We start from the raw sequence: 22,294 nt of genomic DNA on the forward strand, positions 1-22,294 counted from the left end.
TAAGATTTGGTACACTGCTCTTAATTTTGTTTTGTAGTTGGTTTAACATTCACATAGCTCATTAACTAATTATGAATGAAATAATTAATAAGATTGTGAGAGATGTGTATGATTGCAACGACTATGGGTGAGTCAGAGATGTTTGTGTTTTGGGTTTTTGTGTGGCCTAATTGGAGCACCCATAGTGGATCAACCCAATTAGAAGATAAGTGTAGTATAGTATATCATCATCTACTTACTTTAATTGATAAAAGAGTTGCAGAGATTTTTCCAAGGTGAAAATTTTCTTATCCGTAAAAATATTTATTTTTACCTCTCTTTTATTAGTCGATTAGAAACTAGTTATAGAGAAGTTCGTGAGTTGTAAATGTCTTATGAGTGATCCCAACAAGTGATGTCCACACATCCTTAGCATTAACAAATATGGATTCTCTTCGTGTATGTACAAAATAAACTTCTCTTATATATTTCAAAATTATTTTAAATATAAAAAAAAACAAAAATACACTTTCTTATTTATTACTTTATTTTAATAACTTTTTATAATTGAAAATATCATTAGAAGATTGATTTTTAGAACCACCAACGCAGACTTCCTACCTACACTTGGTTTTGTAGTGGCATTAGTAATTTGGTTGCGTCCAGCAAAAGTACTGGTAGTTTTTTATTCACCCGATGATGAAAGGGGAGGCAAAGTCAGAGTCAGAGCCTTAGTGCAATCTACTCATTTTTCTAGAGCGAGAACCGAAATCCAGGGAGAGGAAAAAACATGGGCGGAGAGAGAATCCCCTCTGCAGAAGAAGAATCCTCTCCGGAGGAAACATCGACTTTTCTCGAGTAACTTGCCCTTCTTTTTTCTCTTTCTATCGTTTAATTCCCTCTTTAAACCGCTCACTATCAGAATTTGAATGTATCAGGAATGATGCCCATCAAAGGAGGAGAAGCCTTGTTTATTCTCAAATTTTACAGAGTTACGATGATGTGAGAATTCGTACCAACGCTTTGGAAAAGGCCAAGAGTAGAATCTTGAGGTACTTCAAGTCCATCTCAAATTTAGTTGTGCGGGGCTTATGCTTTGATTGATGTTGTGCGCTGCAGTTTATTTACTGATACTATTCTGGCTCTGTGTTGGGCCTTGCATTTTCTCATTTGGAAATCAGAAAAGACAATAGAATTAGGGAAAACAATACATAACTGTGTCTATGTCTGCACATATGGAAATAATGATATGGGATTGGAGTATAGGCAAATACAGCTTGTTAGAAAGACTTTTCTTTCATGCAAATTATAAGCACAAATTTGACAAATAATTTATTGGAGGTGACTTTTAGCCATGTAAAGACTTCAATACCATGTTTGGTACGTGGGAATGGAGAAGGAAATGAATATTTTGTTTTCATTCTTATGGAATTGGCTCTGAAGCTGGAATCAGTTTGTAGATGTTTAAAAGTTTCAAAATAGATAATTTGATTGGTGGATATTTAGAAGTTTCAAAGCCTATGAATCAACTTTGGATCATTTATGTATTGGCCTTGAAGATACGACTTCACTTTGGCATCATGTTAGGATGATTGTAACTATAGGTTCTCCTTTCATTTGTGGAGACCTATATGTTCAGATCATTGTAAATATTGGATGTTTCTTTTGTAAGATTGATATAACAGATGTTATTATAATACACAAAACACTAGTTGTTTTATTTATTTGTTTATGGCTATAGAATATATTGTGCTTTCACTGAACTTATTTCATAGTTGATGTTTATAGCTATACGCCTGGCGCATGGATTGAGATGTCTGGTGGCATGAAATTTAGTGACTACAATGTGCCAGAGACAACATCTCTCATACTGGTTGGCCCAAAAGGATCTGGTAAAAGCAGTCTTATCAATAAAATTTCAAGGGTGTTTGAAGATGACAAATTTGCACCAGAAAGGGCCCAAGTCTCATGTATGCTCATTTTATTTACATGTTTGTTGACATGCTGCCAAAGGCAGCATCTCCCATTTTATATGTTCATTTGCATATCAATTTAAAATTGAAGTGTTGTGAATCATGACATCACTATTGGTTGTTTTATATATGGTTCTTGAATAATGATTGCTAAAAATTGAATTTACTTACTCCATTTGCTTTGACACAGCTTCAACTCATCACTATTTTTCTTGTGCCAGATAATTTATCTGTTGGAGATGGGACTTACTTCCTCCAGGAATATATGATTCCCAGAGGTTCAACTTCTTTCTGTTTATATGATACGCGAGGTTTGTCTGATGTCTCATCTGATAACATGCAAATGCTAAAGCATTGGATTACAAAAGGTGTTCGTCATGGGGAACTGGCTATCAGGTCTCTTGCTTTAACTTAATGAAGAATTTCCTTTTGGCATTTCAGGTTTGGCCTATTTTTGAACAATATTTGTTCTTTGTTTTACTTACTAGGAATTCAGATAGTCCAAGCATAAGAGCTAGAATGAAGTGCAAAGCTCGCCAGAGTGGTTACAATTCCAGTAAGACCAGGCTGGTTAATTTTGTTATATTTGTTGTTAATGGGCTTTCAGTTCTGAAATCCATAGACAGTTGTGACGATGGTGCATCACAGTTTTATATCCAGACGATAGCTGAAATGTTCTGCTGCCCGTATTTGTCATTTAGAGGTACTGCACATTCTTTGTCTTTTGCCTGTAATTACCTTATGAACATGTAGGTGCTTTTAATTATTAACTTTCTCAATTGATTACTTTACTTCTGTTTTCTTTATCATTAGCCTATGGAAATTATGAAAGGGATGAATACTAGAGAGGTGAGGACCTAATAGATATATATTAAAATTGTAAAGAATACCCAAGGAAATGAGGTGGATATCTTCACGAATGAAAGTCTGAACACAGAAACTGTCAATGATAGAATGCAAAGCTAAAACTCTCTCAAAGCTAGAGAACAAAAGAAGAAAAGTTTGAGGGATCATGAATGATATGCATGGCTAAAACTCCCTCAGCTATCAAAGAAAAGAAGAAAGAAAGCAAGAGAAATTGAGCAGTAGGAGGGATATAAGATGTGATGCATTAGACATTGAATCCCTTTTATCATCTTAGAATTAAATTTTCTGATTGGCTTAATTTTTTCCACTCAAGAATGCAAGTTACAACCCAATTGATTGCAGTCACAATCTCTCTTGTGAAGAGGAGGTAGTTTTCTAGGTCCTCCCGTAACAATGCTGCTCCAGGTGATCGTGTCAATGTTTTGAACCATTTATGTGACTCCAATGTTTGTGTATCTGTTTTCTTTTGGTTTGAATGTTGAACCATTTTATGAAATTTTCTATCCAATTTTGACACATAAAAAAAGTACCAAGTTTCAGGGAAGTTTTGATTAGAATTTTCATTTTCATTTTGTTTCAAATTCTACCAAAACCAGCAGAAAAAATGCAATCTCTATTACCTTGGAGCAGTTAAGAAGTCTTCATCCATTAGAATCATAGGAAGACCTTATCTTTTGGCTTTACCTGAGGATAGGGTTGCCTAACAAGTAGTCTAGAGGAAGAAGGGTTGAGACACCACAATGATCTCTAATTATGCCTAGACCCTGAATCTTGTGATGAGTAACTGAGGAGCAATGTAGAAAAGAGTTGAATTTTGTTGGAGGATAGCTCTAATGGCCACCAGGAGAATGTGTAGGCATAACTAAAGTAGAACTCAATCTTCCAGTTTTAGAATAATAAAGAAAGAAATTCCTTTAAATTTCTTAATAAATGAATCCCAAAACAGTGATAGCTACTTTGATCTTGTCTAGAGTGGTATAGCTGTAGTCTAAAAGAACCTTGTGCTCCCCTGTTCTTGCCAAAAAACTGTTAGAAGCAAGCTGTATAGCATCAATGGGTTTACTGAATTACCCATTGGGCACATCTAGTGTCCAACACTTCACGGATCGACCATTTTTTATTGCATGGTAGTAATTTATATAAACCTGCGCACAATTTTGAGGCAATTTTATATAGTGAGGATGACCTTTTTCTTTGTTAATAATTGATGATGATTTAATCCTGACAAATTTAGAGAGACAATTTTTATTGTTCATTCTTCTGTTGCTTTTATACGAGTGAATCTTTAGATATGTGGTGTAATGGTGAGACCTTGAATCCTAGGCTATGGTTGGACAAAGCTGTCACCTGGATGTGCTATAAGATGGCATGTTTACAAATAACTTGCTTTCCATACCTCTTTTAATAAAGAAATTTCATTAAGATAGAGAGGCAGGGAAAGGAAGGAAGCAATTTGGCTCATTAGCACTTGGGTGTTGGGAATTTAGTTCCAGTAGTGGCTCTAGCTGCTTGGCTTGACCTTACAATCTAAAAGAGAGAATCCAAATTGTGAGGTCGCATCAAATTTTCAGAAAGATGATGAAGAAATTCTCATGATTAGTCATGGGTTCTGTCTTAGTCCAAGTTGTTTTTAAAACATATAAGTTTTGAGGAGCCTAACACGCCTTACCATCAAACATTCCATTTGCAGAATGTTGACACTCTATAATGCTTTTCTCCCCCAAATCCACTGTATCAAGCCTTTAGGAACTTGATGGAAAAGAATTCAAAATAATGTGTTATGTTTGTTTGGATGTATAATACTTGAAAAATAAGGTTTCACGGGAATCATTTTCTTTCATTGAGATTATTCTTTTATAGAGTTTACAGCATATACAAATCCTTCAAATCAGGAAACTAAATCACTGATTAAAGGGAAAGAATTACTCCTAACAATTACCTTCCTAAAAATACAAAGATTGACAACTAATAGTTAATTTACAGCTTTACAAAGTTATTTCTTTCCATATTAGTTTCAATTTTCCAACACTCCCCCTCAAGTTGGCTTAAAGATATCTTCCATAGCCAACTTGCCAACTAGAAAATCGAATTGCCTCTTGTGTGGTCCTTTGGTGAAGACATCAGCCACTTGTTTCTCAGTAGGGATATAGGTCATACAAACCAATCTGTTGTCTATCTTCTCTTTAATGAGATGCTTGTCCACTTCCACATGTCTGATGCGGTCATGGAAAACCAGATTGTGAGCTACTGAAATTGCTACCTTGTTGTCACAATACAACTTCATAGGAGATGAACCTGTCGTCTTTAACTCTTCCAGTAATATTCTTATCCACATAATCTCACAAACACCATGAGCTACAACTTTAAACTCAGCCTCAACACTGCTTCTAGCAACCACGTTCTGTTTTTTACTTCTGTTTTTTACTTCGCCACGTAACCAAGTTGCCACCTACAAATGAATAGTACCCAGAGGTGGACCTTTGATCTACTATGCTTCTAGCCTAGTCTGCATCGGTGTAGGCTTCAATTTGTAGGTGTCCTCGTGACTTAAACAGAAGGCCTCTACCTGGTGTCCCCTTTAGATACCTTAGAATCCTGTAAACCTATAAACAACTTCAAAATGCTCTGGTCCAGGCGCATGCATAAACTGACTAACCATACTCACTAAGAATGCTATGTCAGGGCATGTATGGGATAGGTAAATCAATCTCCCAACAAGTCTCTGATAACGATCCCGATCCTTCACATTCTTGGCTTTTGTAGGCTGCAGTTTTACATTCAGCTCTATAGGTGTTTCAACAAGTTTACATCCTAACATACCTGTCTCATCAAGAAGATCAAGAACATACTTCCGCTGATTTACTAAGATACCTTCTTTGGACCTAGCAAACTCCATCCCAAAAAAGTATTTTAATGCCCCCAGGTCCTTAATCTCAAATTCCTCAACAAGTTTCCCTTTCAACTTCTCTAGTTCATTGCAATCATCCCCAATTAACACAATATCATCAACATACACAATTAAGATGGCTACTTTTTCTTCATTTGAATGTTTGTAGAACATTGTGTGATCAGCTTGACTTTGAGTATATCCATAATGCTTTATTACTTTGCCAAAATGCTCAAACCAAGCTCTAGGCGACTGCTTAAGTCCGTATAAGGACTTCTTCAATTTGCACACTTTCCTAACTCCAAAACTTTCTTCAAAACCTGGTGGAGGACTCATGAACACTTCCTCCTCTAGGTCTCCATTAAGGAAGGCATTTTTAACATCCAATTGGTGTAAGGGCCAATTGGAATTTACTGCAAGGGACAACAAAACTCTAATCGAGTTTATTTTAGCTACAGGGGCGAAAGTCTCTTGGTAGTCTATCCCATAGGTTTGAGTAAAACCCTTTGTCACAAGTCTGGCTTTGTATCTCTCAACACTTCCATCTGCTTTACTCTTTATTGTAAACACCCATTTGCACCCTATAACTTTTTTTCCCTTGGTAAATCTACGACCTCCCAAGTGCCATTCTTTTTTAAGGCATTCATTTCCTCAAACACTGCCAATTTCCAACTCGGTTCATCTAGTGCTTCCTGAATATTTCTAGGTGCCACAAGTATTGAAATATTTATAGTCAATGCTCTATAGTTGTCAGAAAGGTTACTGTAGGAGATATATTTGGAAATGGGATGTTTAGTGTAGGCTCGGGTTCCCTTTCTAAGAGCAATAAGGAGATCAAGGTCAAAGTCCTGTGCAGGAACAATTAGGGCTAATCCTAAACCAGGTTCGGGTGCAGATATTTTTGGACTGGGATCAAAGTGTGATGGTAAACTTAGATCAGTAACAGGAGAAGAAGAAGCATGTATAGGAGTAGGAACATAAGGAGGGTTACCTGAGGCATTTAGAGAACCATTGCCCAGGGCTTTCGGTTTACCATGTGTTGGGGATCAGCTAGTCTTTACTTCTTCCAGGGACTTTTTTCCTTGAATAAACCACAGACTCAAGATTGTTTCTGTTTTTTTTTCATTCGTAGTATTTCTTCTTCTAACAGACCAATTTCAGATTCGGATTTAGTAGGCTTAGTTTCCTTATCAAGAATTACACTAGGCAAAGGTTCAACAATTTCCTAAATATTTGGTTCCACTAATTTCTCCCCTTGAAGTAAATTTTTGGTAAAATATGGGACATTTTCCATAAAGGAAACATTCATAGTTGTGTAAAAACGTTTTGTAAGGGGATTAAAACATTTGTAACCCTTTTTATTAGGAGTATATTCTACAAAAACACATTTTTCTGCTCTTGGGTCTAACTTAGATCTTGACCTTTTTGGAATGTGTACATATGCAGTGCAACCAAATATTTTTAAGGGCAATTCAAAATTAATTCGAGATTCTGGAAATACCTTTTTCAAGCACTCCAAAGGAGTGGTATACTGCAAAAATTTTGTAGGCATCCTATTGATTAGATATGAAGCAGTTAGTATGGCATCCCCTCATAACTATTTTGGAATATTCATGTAAAACATCATAGCTCGTGTTCTAACAAGTGTTTATTTTTACGTTCAGCTATTCCATTATGTTCAAGGGTATCAGAACACAAGGATTGATGTAAAATTCCTTTCTCGTTTGCAAAGGTTTCCAAAACTTTATAAAAGTACTCAGTCCTATTATTAGATCTCAAAATACTGATTTTTGTTTGAAATTGGTTTTCAATCATTCTGTAAAATTCTTTAAAAATCCTTTTGACTACAAAATTTCTTTTCCTCTTGTTTTATGTAAACCAATAGTATACTTGCATAGCATTGCCTAAAATGACTTTTCACAGTCTGTTTTCCTTGGGTGAATTGAAGAAACTTCTACTTGAACTTTTGTTGCAATGGTTGCTTTATTTCTTTATTTACATTGCTTCTCTGATTTTGACATCACTTGCACGCACTATAGCATAGTGCAAGCTGTTGATTTCGTTCATTAGAACGAGCGTACTAAGCATCATCTTATGCAGTTCCATTTCCTAAGTTTTCTTTCATTTTTTGTGACATGTTCTTTTTTCCCTTTCCTTCATTCATTAGAACAAGCATACTAAGCATCACGGTATGCAGTTCCATGTCCTATGTTTTCTTTCATTTTTTGTGACATGTTCTTTTTTCCCTTTCCTAAATGATTTGATCATAGCTCACTTTTGGGGGATTAATGGACCAATACTTTCATATTGCTTGTGCTGCAGATGACATGCCTGTTGTTGTTGTTACACATGGCGATCTGCTCTCACTTTCTGACCGTGCTCGTGTTCGTGTACATTTGGGAGAGCATCTGGGTATTTCCCCAGGAAAACAAATTTTTGACATCCCAGGTGGTCTAATCAGGAAACTTAACTCTTGTTTCTTCTGTGAAATTTGCTTCATATTAACCCACATGATTAACTAAACCCCATTCTGCTTGTAGAAAGTTGTGGTAAAGCGACAGAATTGACAATCATTGACATGTTACGTTATTCTCTTGAGCATGCTGATAGGAATCTTCCTTGCAAGGGTTGGTTTCTGGACAAGGTCAGATCTACCTTCCTTATGATATTACCTGATCTGATAGTTCCAATCTTTTTATGTTTTATTTTTATTTTCTTTTATGAAATTTATGGTAAATTTTGGATCTTCTATTTGAGTGGCATTTCTATCTTTTGTTTTTCATCTGCTCTATATTTCCATTAAATTTTGATAAGCATGGTTTCATGAGCACTGTTAAAAATTGTCTGAATTGTATGGGACATTTTCATTAGTATACAGCACCAAAATTTATAGCCTTCAAATCAATATTTCACAAAATATTCTTCCATGTGACTATTATTGCGAAAGAATCCTGAGCTACTTGCAAAGCTTTCAAATAATTTCTGATGATTCTTGCATAGTCATATATGCTGTTGTCACACACACATACTCATATATTTATTTATTTTTCCTCCTTTTCTTTGGCATGCATTGCTTCCCCACTCATCTTCAATTTTTCCATTTGTTACTGAATATGTAAAAAAGTTGTCCTATGCCCTAGATAACTTTCCTTTTAAGTGGGGATCAACTCCTTTTAGATTTGAAAACATATGGTTGCTACATCCCGACTTTTAAGTATATTTTCAATTCTTGGTGGAGAGAGTCTCATGTTTCATGCAAAGATTGCAATGCATTGAAGCAAATCTGAAAACGTGGGAGCAAAGTGCCTTTTGGGGATATTTGGGAAAAGAAAGAAGCTATCAATAGGGATGTTTATATGGTTGACTCTATGGTAGAGGAAGGGGAGTTGAAAAATGATTTTCCAGCCTTGAGAGCTTCAAAGAAAGTGGAGTTTCAAGATTTCTTGACTAGGAAAGAGACACATTGGAAGATAGAAGGCTTGGATCAAGTGAGGGAAGGAAGGGTATTACTGTTAAAATTATTTTCATGAGATAATCAATAGAAGAAGAAAGAAAAGCTTTGGAGTATAAGGAAGGATTGATGCTTGATAAAGAAGACAATATTTTTTGAAGGAGATTGTGAATTGACACAAAATATGGGATGAAAAATAATAAATTCTGTTTATTAGATTGATTACACACAGTTTATATAGGAGATTACAAGAGAAGAAATAGGAAACAAGAGACATAATAGGAAACTAATTTATTCCTAAATCATAAAACTATCTATTTTCAGAAATAGGAAACTGATTAAACTATCTATTTACAGAAATAGGAAACTAACAAAACTATCTATTTACAGAAATAGGAAACTAATATAATAGGAAAATAATTCTCCTATTTTATTTATAGCTCAACATGAATTTCTTTGGGAAACTTTAGAGTAGATCTTGTAGGTTTGGATTAGTCTCCCATTTCTATAGAGAGTGCTAAGTGGTTAGGATAACCCTTCATTTGATGGGAAATTCATGAAGTGGTTTTTTGGATGGATAAGGAAAATGCACCTAGTTCTGATTGCTTCACCTTAACTTTGTAGCAAGATTGTTGGTAGACTATTAAGGAGGATCTATTTTAGAATGTTCAGTAGTGAAGTCATCAATAAGAATACTAGTGCCTTAGGAAGGAAGGGGTAGTGTTTAAGATTGATTTTAGAAAGACTTATGATCTCATGAACTAGGGCTTTTTAGAACATGCCTTAGAAAGGAAGGGTTTCAGTCAGAGATAGACATTTTGGATTTTTGGCCACTTATTGTTGGTCATTTTTGTTGTTTTAGTGGATGGTAATGCCGAAGGTTGGATGAAGGCATTAAGAAGATTAAGACAAAGTGATCCTTTTTCACCCTTTCTTTTTACTATTGTGGTTGATGTATTGAGTAGATTAGTGCTATGACCAAAAGAATGTTAATCATGGTGAAAGAAAACTAGAAAACCTTAGACTTATCTCCCCTTAAAGGGAACCCAAAGCCCTCTCTTTTTAGGATCTTGGTGTTAGATAAGATCTCTTGGGCCTTGGAGGGTTAGAAGAAAGCTTACCCATCTTTATGTGGTAGAATTATGTTGGCATGTAACAATGTTGCTCTAAAGTCTAGGGATGGATCATCCAAATGATGACTCTCATAATAGGTTTGTGCAATTTGATGTTGAATGCCATAAAATGGTTGGCCTATTTTCATTGGATATTAATTGGTTTTTACATGAGATGGTCAAAGTTTGATCTAAGAATTGGTATTAGAGCTAAGGGCAATGAGCTTAAGTTATTAGAGTATCATGTTAAGGAAAAGATTCTTAAGGTGCAACAATGTCGCTCTTAAGCTTGGGGAATTGGTCATCCTAAGGATGACTCTTAGAATTGGCCCACGAGATATGATGTTGAATGTTATAAAAGGTTTGACCTATCCTTATTGGACACCAGTTGATTTTCAAATGAGATGGTTACATCTTGATTCAAGAAATTATATGTGCACTATGTTGTCTCTCACATTCCTAGTTACTCTCTGTCAATGTTCAAGATTATGGTTAAAATGGCTTCTAGGATTGAAAATTGAAAATGAATATTTTGTGGTTAAGATTTGGGGAAGGAATGAGAGACTACCGTATGGGTTGGTGGACCAGCTATCCAAGCCAAAATGGGAAGGTGTTGGATTTAGGGAGGATTTTCATTCAGGAATAGACTTTTAGAGAAGTGGTTGTGGAGATGCCAAGAGAAAGTTGTGATTTATGGCATAAAGTTGTTTTAAGTAATGGGATGCCAACACGGTTTTTGATTTTCCCTTTTTTTTTTTTTTTGGAAGATATTTGGCGAACAAGCAACCTCTTTTTTCAATTTTTTGGGGTTGAAAAACTAGATATTCTTTTATTTCTTCTAGAGATTTAAGGTTTTTGGAGGGTATGTTGCATACCCAATCTTTGAAAGTTTTCAGATCTATAAGTTGAGAATGACTCTAATATTGTCATTTTGTGGGTATTCAAGATGGAAAGAGGTTGATTCAAGTTTGATAAGCAGATTCATCCAATTATTGATGTCATGAGTGACTTGAGATGTTCTTTTTCTTGGGGTACCATGTGTTGCTAACCAAGAAGTAGATCATTTATCTAAGTATGGGGCTAAAACTTGGTGTTCTTTGAAGAGGACTGTTTACCCCTTTGGGATGTGTAAGGTGGTCATGGGTTGTAAATTGTTTTGATTTCCTTTGTAAAAGGTGCAACTTTGCTATCTTCTGAAGGTATGGCCATTTTTTTCTCCCTTTCTGATAATTTTTTTAGTAAATCTTGGAAGGATTTCTGATTCTGTATTATATTCATTGTATTTACGAAACTTAATGCAACGAATTATCTTTTTCTGTTCTGAGAAAAAAACATACATATTGGATTCTCCTTTATGGTGGATTACCTTGATATCATTGTGTTGGTTTTCTTATAGAACACCTCATTTTTTATTAGATATATGATACTATAACTATCATAATACATGAAGGTCAACTCTTGATGTAAGCCTGAGTTGCTAATTAAACCTCAAAGCTAAGTTACTTCCTTCATTGTCTGTATAGATGCCATGTATTCTACTTCAATAGTTGGCAAAGCAATTGTAGGTTGCAATCATGCTTTCCACCTAATAATACTACCACGTAAAGTGAATGTTTCCTATTTAGAGACCTTATCCTATATAATCAAAATCAACATGACTAGCAATGTTTTAGAGATGACGCTACCTTTGCACACACTAACATCTCTAATGTGCGTTTCATGTCAAAATGTCAAAATATCCATTTGTCAACTTGCTGATGGATCTTTCTAAGGCAATCTATATACCTTCTCACCACATTCACAATATGTGGAATGTTTAGCTTAGTGCAAATTATAATATACTTGTAGCTCCTAACTACACTAGCATAAGAAATACATAAAACTTGGTATCCTCTTGGGATCTTTATTGTCATTTGGGTTGTAAATTGTTTTGATTTACCTCTTAAAAGGTGCAATGTCGATTTCTTGGAAGGTTTTCTCATTCTTTATTGCATTCATTGTACTTGCTGAGTTTAACGCAAAGAATTATCTTGTTTGTGAATTTTCTTTTTAAAATTATAAATCATACATACTGGATCCACCTTCATGGTGATTACCTTGTCTTCATTGTGTTTGATCTTCTGATAGAATACCTGATTTTTATCATATCTATGACACTCGAACTATCATAAGACATGAAGGTCAACTCTTGATGTAAGCCTAAATCACTAATCACAATCCTCAAAGCTAAATAACTCCCTTCATTGCCTTTATAGATGTCATGTATTTTGATTTAGTAGTTGAAAAAGCAACATTGTTAGCAATGTTTTAAAGACGGCACTAACCTTGTGATGCTCTAAGCTAACATCCAATATGCATTTCAAGTATCCAAAAATCCATTCGTCAACTTGCTGATGGATTTTTCTAAGGCAATCTATATGTCAACTCACCACATTAATGACATGTGGAATATTTGGGCTAGTGTAAACCATAACATAAGAAAAGCTCCTAGCTATGCTAGCATAAGGAATATGTAACATGTGCTCTACATTCTCTATAATGTGTGGTGACAAAGTGACTTAGGTTTGAAAATGAGTTGCTAATTGGATATTTATAGGCTTTAAGCCTTGCATATAAAAGCATTTTATCACTTTTGTGTATCTTTTGTGTCATAAGTACAATTCGCCCACTTCTCGATCCATATAAAATTAATATCCAATATGTTCTTTACAACTTCAACTATTATTTCAAACTCTCCCCTAAGTTAAGCTTTCTACCTATTGATCTTGAACACATTCTAAAAAACGATTAACTTGTTATCCACAACCAACAACACAAAAGTAAAGAAATCATTAGACTATTTTCTATGACAAAAGTAAATGTAATACTTGCTTTTACAATAGTCATTACCAATCATAGAAGTGTTAAACCTTTTGCACCACTTTTTAAGATATTGGTTAAGTCATAGAGAGATTTCTTTAACAAGTAAACATGGTTCATACTACTTGGAAGAAGGGCAGACTAGATCAAATAAAGCAACCATATTAGGTAAAATCTTGGTTGAGCTATGCTTTACAATTGAAAAAAAAATAAAAAATTTACTAGAGTTCACATCCTTTGTGTAGTTCTAACCACCTAGCTTTCTCCATAATTGGAATTCCTTTCTTTATTTTAAAGACCCATTTACGAGCAAAAGCCTTTTCTCTTAGGCTTCATAACTATTTCCCAAGTTTTAGCTCTTTAGTAGAGATTCATTTTCCTCACTCATGGCAACAATCTTCTATGTAAACTCTTTATTCATGTTAACTCACTATATATTTTTGATAGACAAAAAAGGGCATACTTAAGTATACACGATGTCCACAAAGGCACCAAAAGGTCATAACCAAGTGGAGAGATACACAAAGAACAACTCCCATACACTACATAGAGTTGAGCTAAGCAATAAAGTCCAACATGGATACAAAGTAGTCTCCTATGTACACTCTAACCAATTCTAAAAAGTTATAAATAAATGATTGCTTGAGAGCTCGATTAGCTTTTTCAATATTCTCAAATGCTCACTTATTTCTCTCTTTTCAAATGGTTAAGAAAATACATAAGAGAACAACTCTCCTAGCTATCTTTTTCTTCGCCTAAACAAAGAAGCCTTGCAATCTCAGGAGGACCTTCTTTACTGAGGAGTCCATTACCTCACTCTAATCCAAACAAAGCAAAAGTCAACTACAACAAGATTACTATTGTCGAGTTGTGAAGGAGAATGTGATAAACTATTTCTTATGACATCTTTTTGGTATCATTCATCCTCTCATTTTGAGTTGGTTTAATGTTAAAGTTTTACCCTACCTGGCTTCCCAACCAAAAAGGATGACTCTTGATGGGCCCTAAGGGTTCTAAATAGTCTTAGAAGGAAACACCTTTGAACCTCCATTGGACAAAGAGGAATATAGAGAGTCCATTGAAAATATACCACTCTTTGGCTATGTTTGGTTGGCGGGATAGGTTAGGATAGGATCCTAGGATGTCATATCCCATTGGATAAGACATACATATCCTAGGATATGATTTCCAATGATATATGATATCCTTAGATATACATATCCCATAAACATGATATTTTAAGGTAGCATATCCAATGAAATGTGTTATGTTATATTATGTTTATATTTAATTTGGGAAATGAATAAAAAAAATAATATGAAATATATATTATTTTCAATGTTTAAAATAAAAATTGTATCACATTCCAATATTTTCTATTTAAAAAATTGAATTTCTCTTATACTTATCAATATTCATGATGAAAATATTTAAACTTTATAAATAAAAAATTCTTATATTATGTTATTCAATATATAAAAATAATTTATATATACATATTATATATTAATATTATTTTATAATTTTTTTTTAGTTTTCTTTTTTAACCATAAATTTAATTTATAATAAAAAAAATATTTTTCAAAATGAGTATATAAAAAATAAAAATAAAAATTGATATAAAAAATAAATTTATGATACATAAGATTAGCATATCTCATGTAGAAAGGATAAAAAAAAATGGTGTATAATATATCTCACCACTTATCCTATCCTATGTTTGGTTGAACATAGGATAGGATGAGTGATGGGATAACTTATCATATCCCATTACCAACCAAACATGGGATAAAATATAATATCCCTTCTCTTATCCTATCTCATGCTATATCCTGTCAACCAAACATGACCTTTGAGTCCAACCGAACCATTTTATCATCAATGTCCTTTGTCAATACTTCGTAATTGTAGATTCTTGAAAAAATCCTTCACTTCTCCTAGTTCCCAATCATGGAACTATCTTGAGAAGTAAGGGCTCTAACATCCTCTTTACCCTTGTGCCCACACTTTAGCTACCTAAGCATCTTTGGCAGTGACTATGGAAAATATAGTAGAAAAAACCTCTCTAAGGGAAACCTAGCCGACCACTTATCCTTTCAAAATTCTATCCTTTGTCCATTGCCCGCCCTCAACCCTGATCCTATCATTGAAATTCTCCCATCTCCTTCTAATTGTCTTCCACACTACCATTCCATACTTTTCTCTAGATACTCTTAAGCACCACCCTCCCTCTTCTCCTCCATATTTCCTTGTAATCTCTTCCACACCACCTTCTTCCAAAAAGATTTCCTCTTTGTAGCAATTCTCCAACATCATATACCTAGAAGTGCCTTATTGCCCAAACCCCCTTCCCTCTTCTCCATGCAAATTGTTGACCAATTTGCTAGATGAGGTTTTTCTTCATAGAACCTTCCCCATAGGAAACCCCTTTGAATCTTTTCTAGGCTTAAGATGAAATAAATTGGGACTTTAGAGAATGCCTTTTAGCAAAGTTAGTCTCCCCCTTTTGATTAGTATTGTATCTTCCACATAGGAAACCATTCTAAAATCTTTCTTCCACCACATTCCAAACTTGAGAAGATTTGAAAGGAGCTCCCAATGGTAGGCCTAGATAACAGGTGGGGAGGACTCCCACCTTTTATCCTAAAATCATAGCAGGGTCCCCTATATCGGCAACTTGCCCCACAAGGATTTATTCACTCTTCTCTAAATTGATTTTCAGTCTAGAGATTGCCTCAAACAACATGAGAACCCAACTCACTTAAGTATGAAGGCTCTCCTCCTCAATACTTTTTGCCACACCATGTGCATAGTTAACCAAATCTATATTGATGTACCTTTGAGATGGTTTAATCAACCTCTTGTGGTGTGCTTATTCTTCCTTAATAAGATTTGCAACTCTTGCTTAATTGGATTTTTAAAAAGGTTCCTTTCCATGTTTCTTGAAACAAGCTCCATTTTTGCTCTTACTCCTAAGTCATGTTTTGTATTACACTGCTCATTTCTGCATATGTGGAGTGGACAACTACTTGTTCAAATACAAATTATTTTTTGAGAGACTTTGTCATGTACAAACTTTCTATCTTCAAGTATAACTTAGTTGTCATATCCCCTTCTTCAACCTTGCAAAGTATCTTATCACCCATGCACTGCTTGATTCCTAGTATTGTAGGTCTCAAATGTCCTCAAGCACAGGATGTCAAGTGTAGTAATAACACATGGTGAGGTGGGTTTAGATCCACACAGAATGGGGGTCTCAAAAGCAGTTTAGAAAGGGAAGACTGGAGGCTAAAGGGCTAGACTAGGGATGGGTTTGATTATGAAGTTGTGTAGAGATTTGGTAAGGCAGTTGTTAGATGCAAGGTTGAGCTAAGCCAATGTCAAAAGAAGATGTAGGCATTAGGGATTGTGTACCCTTGATGGAATGATACTAATATTTAATCACAACTGAGGTACTAATGAGTGGTCTTTGGAAGATTTTGCAATGAGGTTCTTAGAGGCATTTCACAAACATGTAGTTCAAATCAAAGTCTTGGTTTGATAATGGAAGACTACCTATTTTCCTCCAACTACCAGCCATAGAATTACCTAATCGAGCTTGAAATCTTAGGTCAAGGTGCTTAAACACTAAGCACCTGGGATGTCCAGTTATCAAGTATTAAATAAACCTAAGCCCTACTGAGAGAAGATAGAGAAAGATAAAAAAAATGAAAGAAAATGAATCTGATCTATATTGCGTTAAATTTATTGACAAAAATGGCAGAAATAATTCATAGGATTTCAGCCCAATGGGGCCCCTTGTGCTATTTGGCGAGCTAGCTAACAAAATGAGATTTTCAAGTCTCCACAAATATATGCTGTTACAACCCAAAACAAATGGAGAAGAAGAAATGAAAACTTACAAAAATTGGAACAAAATGAAATATTAAAAGATGCTATTAATGTTTGATACAAGATAGTGTGAACTATTGAGTTTGAAATGAAGAAATTGAAGTTCAATGTGAGCTGAAAGTGGAGGCATGTCAAACCCCTAGCTGAAGACTGTCTCTTTCTTCTTCCATGTGGATTGCTTTCCATGTGGAGACTTCTCAGTAGTGTGTGGAAGATTGGATAGTTTAAAGATTGCAAAACTTTTGATGAGGAGGATAGCCCAATAGGGCAAAGCGCAGTGGTTGGGGAATTGTATGTCTATGGGGTAATCAGCGCACCTATGGTGGTCTGCAGATTCATCTTTGGACTGCTAGTGTTTTTGTGCTAGAGGAATACACCCTCTAATCCACCTCCTTATGGGGATGTGGGATAAATATGGCCTATATGCTGATTCTTCAATATTTTCTTCAATGCTTTTGCTCCTTCATTCCAATATGACATGGCAACTCTCTCGAGGACTCAAGTATCAACCATGAGTGAGGAATTGCATATACATCAGAAGTTTGTGAAACATTAAATAGCCGATCATTTAGCGTTAGCTTAAAATTTGGCTATAAGGGAATCAGATTCGCATAACGCTACAAAATGCACTTGAAAACCTCAACTAGGGAGCCATTCCACTTTTCATCAAGCACAACATAATAGCACTATGTGATTTTTCCACAAGTTCATTCTTCTCTTAGTTGATCACTGTTGCTAGTAGAGCCTTCCTACCTTTCAATGTCTTATAGAATTTCTATGAAAAGCTACAAAGCATGCATCTTGATGCGCCATAAACTAAAATTGTTTCTTCCATCAACTTTTCAAACTTATCTCTAATACAATTTGTTGTAACAAGCCAGAACAAACAAAAATAAATCATAATAAGAAAATAAGAAAAAGGAAATAGAAATTATATAAAGCGTACAACAATTTGTATGGTTACAACAATCTATGTGGCTTAGTGCAAAGCTTGTATCTAGGGCATGGGCTACAAAGAAATGTTAGTAAAATGCAAGGAGATTATAATCAAAGAGTTCTCAAATCCCAAAGCCCAAATATACTTCAAAAGACTATTTATGTTAAAATCTTTCACTAATTCTTTCCTTTATGATATGGGAATATTTCATATGAAGAATCAATTCCTCAATTACTAAAGAAACCCAAGTCTATAATAAAATCTTTTAATAATAAGAACATGGAAGCTCCATTACAAAAATATCTCCAAATAGAATAATATCAGGGAAGTAGAAATTGACCCAAGAAAGGAATCTCAGATACTCTTCAACAATAACCATCTATGTATGTCAAAGTATGAATCTTAACTGTCACACCCTCTTCTACTCTAAGGGCATGATGGTCATTTCACGTTTAATGCTTGGACACTTAAGTGCAAATGACTCAAACAAGCATCTTATAACTGAAAAGTTGTCGGTTACTATATTCATGTTCAAAGTAAGCAAAAACATATAATTTCCTTAAAAACTGAACTTCAAAAAAGGTATTCTGCACACAATACTACAACCAACCATTATATATTTGTTTTCTTTTTCCAACATCCTACTATTTGTTGCATATTAGACTTTTTTATTTTTAGTTTTAATTTTTTCTACTCATCAAATCTTTGAAATTGCTTATCTCCATGAATAAATCAATCTATATTCATGCATTTTTAATAATTTTTTTTAAAGAAATCAAAGCCTAATATAATTTAGATTTCCAAAAGAACATTTAAGTTATTCAAAACTATTTAATGAATCTAAAATAATAATCAAAGGATTAGAATCTTAGTTGGAAAAACGAACCTTCAGACTCTACACTATCAAATCTTCAAATCTTCAAATCTATATTATCTAATCTCTAGTCTCTGTGCTGGACTTCGATACAGTGAAGTCAAAAGATCTTATTATTTATATCTAAGGTTCTTAATGTGAAAAGACCTTTCTATTTCCTTTTAATTTAATCTTATTTATTTCTTTATTTTAAAATTCTTATTTTACCCCTAATATTAAGTTTAGGGTGTTACATTAATATTGGTATTAATGGGGACCTACAATGTTCTGTAGAGACAGGTGATGTAGATGTGGGGAGTCCGGTCACTGTTAAATGAGTCCATAGACTCGTTTATCCATTTAATTGTAAGGGATGGATGTGTTCCCTCAAATGCCTTGGAAAACAAAAGGAAATGTGTTCATTGACACTGTTGAGATGCTTAAAGTTGTTTACATTACATGTATGTATAATGCTCAACAAATGACATGAAGTTTAAACTCTAGATGTGCAACTCTTTACAAATGAGCTGTCTGATGGTCTTCTCTTATCTACAAATTATTGATATTTTCATGATGGGGCTGATCATGAATTTTGTGCAGGGTCGTGTAGTACCTCTGATGGCATGCATATTTCTATTAATAATCCTGTGGCTTTCTGTTGCCTCAACCCACATTTATCGTGTCCATATGCGTCGTGCCCATCCAAAAGTTCACACTGATTTCCCTCCAGAATTTCACATCGATTGGCATGCAATCCGACACCTGTGGTAGTACTAGTTGCCTGTCAACCTAAGATATGTATAGAACTAGTTCAGTGGTTACTGTTTGTAAGTTTGTATATATTCATGTATTGGTTGTTCTATAACTGATGACTTTCATCTTACTGAAAAAGCATCGTGTATGACTGTCTGTATCCAAACATGCAAAGTGTCTTTAAGACAATATTATTTAGCCCTTAACTTTGTCTATATAAGAAAAGTCTAGTATTTATTTTATAGGCAGAATACAACAAACTTGTTCCAAAGCATGAAGATTGTTGGATAGTTTATCTGTGTGTTGTCTACGCTTCCAGTGCTTGAACTTTTCCTCCTGGATTTTTGGGCTTCATGGTCTAGATCTCATTCACTTGGAGTTGATGATTCAATAATTATTCAGATTCAAGTATTCAAATTACTACTTGTAAAATGTGAAAAGTGATCAATGGCTTTAAAGGTAAAGTTTCTCAGCTACTGTAAGGTTGATTAGGTATGATGTTTTCATTAACTCTTCTGATTATGCATTGAGGGTTTTTTTTTTTTTTTTTTTTTTTAGTTGTAGCAGGTGGTATGTGATAGGAGTTTTTTTAGATATATCTAGTAAATGCTTGAATGCATGGTGACTATTTGGATATATCTAGGTATGTGATAGGTGTTGGCCCCTTGAACATAGGGGATTTGAGGGGGTGACTTCATGATGATAATTTTTTTTTTTTTTAAAAAAAAGAAAAAAATGGATTTAGGGTGGAAAATTTTTCATGGGTAGGGTTGTTTAGTTTTGGAGCTTAGGGCATGAGCAATGTGTTCAATTGAAGCATTCTATTTCAAATCATATTCAAGAGAGATGAGTAAAAACCAGGATTTATAGTGTGGGAATGGTGACAAAATGAGTATATAAAGATTTTGGATTTCTTGATGGTTTCTTAGTCTTTAAGAATGTGTTTTGGCTTAAAGAAAAATGAATTTGGTCAATTTGAGTCTTGGAACAAACTCTAGTAGGAGTGTCACACTTTTGGAAACACCATCCACCAAAGAAGTGGGTGTATTTTCATTTTCATTTTCATTATTTCTTTATTTTTTAGATAATATAATACTTTGTTGTTTTTTGAAATTCTAGATCAGGGTTGATATTAGTGTGAATAAAATCACACATAGAAATGGCATATAAATCTATAATTTTTTTGCCCTATTCACAAATACATTTAAAAAAATAAATTAAATGTAAATAAGATCATAATTCATTTAAATAGAAATGGTATATAAATCTATAAGGGTATAAATTTGGTCTAAGTAACCCTTCCAAAATGGTAGGAAGGGGAAAGCGATTAAACTATTTAACCAAATCCTACTTGGTAATTAATATTTTGTTATAAAATAAAGGATTCAAGTCATTAAATTCTTAAATCAAAATAAGGCAAATCCAAAAGTCAATTCTCCCACTAGAACCAAGTTGAACATTAAATATAACAATGAGATGAGTTTTTTCAGATGTTTATATGACTTAATAGAATAAGTCTGAGATACAAATAAACTGTTAGGTTTAGGTTAGAGAATTTTATTTTTATATCCTAGGTAAAGTTCATAAAATAAAAAAAGTTTCTTATAAAAATTTGTAAGATTTATTTATTTATAATGCAATTAAAATCTAAAAGATTAAAACAAGTGAAATTAAAAAAATAAATAAATGGGATTGGGCAAGTATGAAAAAGTACAAAAAATTCTTATACTTACTCAATTGTGTTTAAATTATTTTTTAGGATAGGAATAAAAATAGATTTAAATAACTGGGAGGGGTCAAGATGAGGGTGAACTATCTTGAATCCATCCCTATTGTCATTCTATTGAGACATATAAACAGATAAAAAAGTTATAATTTAAAAATCGTAGTGTAGAATATGAAAAATATTATTAAATATAAATAATATGATTATAGTACGAATAGTATGAAATATTATTATTATTATCATTATTATTATTTATTATCTCTTACTATGCTACCATCACCATCATTGTCGTCGTCTTTGTCTTCGTCCTCATGCATCAACTAACTACAATTATCATTTTAACTTAAATTATCACCACTTTTCATCATCAATCATATCATTTTAACTTTACAAATTACCACCACTTTTCACTATCATCATCAATCAACTAACTACAAATTATCATTTTAACTTAACAAATTACCACCACTTTTCTTCTACATTTTCAACCGTTTCAATATCATTGTCAACAATCGTTTTACATGTTACATGTCGGCCACTGCTTACCCTATCCCAACATTAACTTATTATTATTACCAACTCTTTTTTCTTACTTTTCTAACTAAACAAGTACACGATTAAGGCGCAATCTCTCAACCCTCTCGTTATTGTTGCCCACAACTATTTTTTGTCTTAACCATTGCTTTTCCTAACCCAACAACAATATAATATTTACTTATAAAATGACTTTTTTTTCCTTTTATTTGATTTTTATCTTTTTATAAATTAAAAGGATATTTGCTAAAACTTAATACTTGTTACTCAATAATTTAAGTTGGCTTTAAGTTATAATATATTTAAGTTGTTGACTTAAAACTTATTATTTAATTTTTAATTATTTAATAAAATTACCTTAAAATTTATTTTAAATCATTAAATTAACATATTTATCTTTATAAATTATAATTAAAAAAAATAGGTTGAGTAATAATAGAGATCATGAAATAGTGAAAAAGATCATTAAGAG

The 22,294-nt window shown here is 33.7% G+C and overlaps 1 protein-coding gene across 2 annotated transcripts; it reads left to right on the top strand.

Moving 5' to 3' along the window:
* The first annotated feature begins 585 nt into the window (after positions 1 to 585).
* LOC100246086 (uncharacterized) lies at positions 586 to 19,804 on the top strand. Of its 2 annotated transcripts, XM_002265192.5 has the most exons (8): positions 586 to 837; positions 918 to 1,031; positions 1,768 to 1,949; positions 2,174 to 2,348; positions 2,441 to 2,655; positions 8,029 to 8,154; positions 8,247 to 8,350; positions 19,410 to 19,804. In XM_002265192.5, the coding sequence occupies exons 1-8, from the start codon at positions 770 to 772 to the stop codon at positions 19,578 to 19,580; spliced, it is 1,155 nt and encodes a 384-aa protein (XP_002265228.1). In that variant the 5' UTR covers positions 586 to 769; the 3' UTR covers positions 19,581 to 19,804. The 2 variants fall into 2 exon arrangements, with proteins under 2 accessions (XP_002265228.1, XP_010646542.1); XM_010648240.2 differs by lacking the exon at positions 586 to 837 and having other exon boundaries at positions 925 to 1,031; positions 1,755 to 1,949.
* The last annotated feature ends 2,490 nt before the right edge of the window (positions 19,805 to 22,294 follow it).

This window comes from Vitis vinifera, chromosome 7 (assembly GCF_030704535.1).
Source record: "Vitis vinifera cultivar Pinot Noir 40024 chromosome 7, ASM3070453v1".
NCBI classification, from domain to species: Eukaryota; Viridiplantae; Streptophyta; class Magnoliopsida; order Vitales; family Vitaceae; genus Vitis; species Vitis vinifera.

What these genes read in the sequence shown, in the direction of transcription:
- LOC100246086 (XM_002265192.5), top strand. Translation starts at nt 770, where the DNA reads ATGGGCGGAGAGAGAATCCCCTCTGCAGAAGAAGAATCCTCTCCGGAG. An exon ending in GAAACATCGACTTTTCTCGA is followed by an intron (nt 838 to 917) that starts GTAACTTGCCCT and finishes TGAATGTATCAG; the next exon opens with GAATGATGCCCATCAAAGGA. An exon ending in GCCAAGAGTAGAATCTTGAG is followed by an intron (nt 1,032 to 1,767) that starts GTACTTCAAGTC and finishes TGATGTTTATAG; the next exon opens with CTATACGCCTGGCGCATGGA.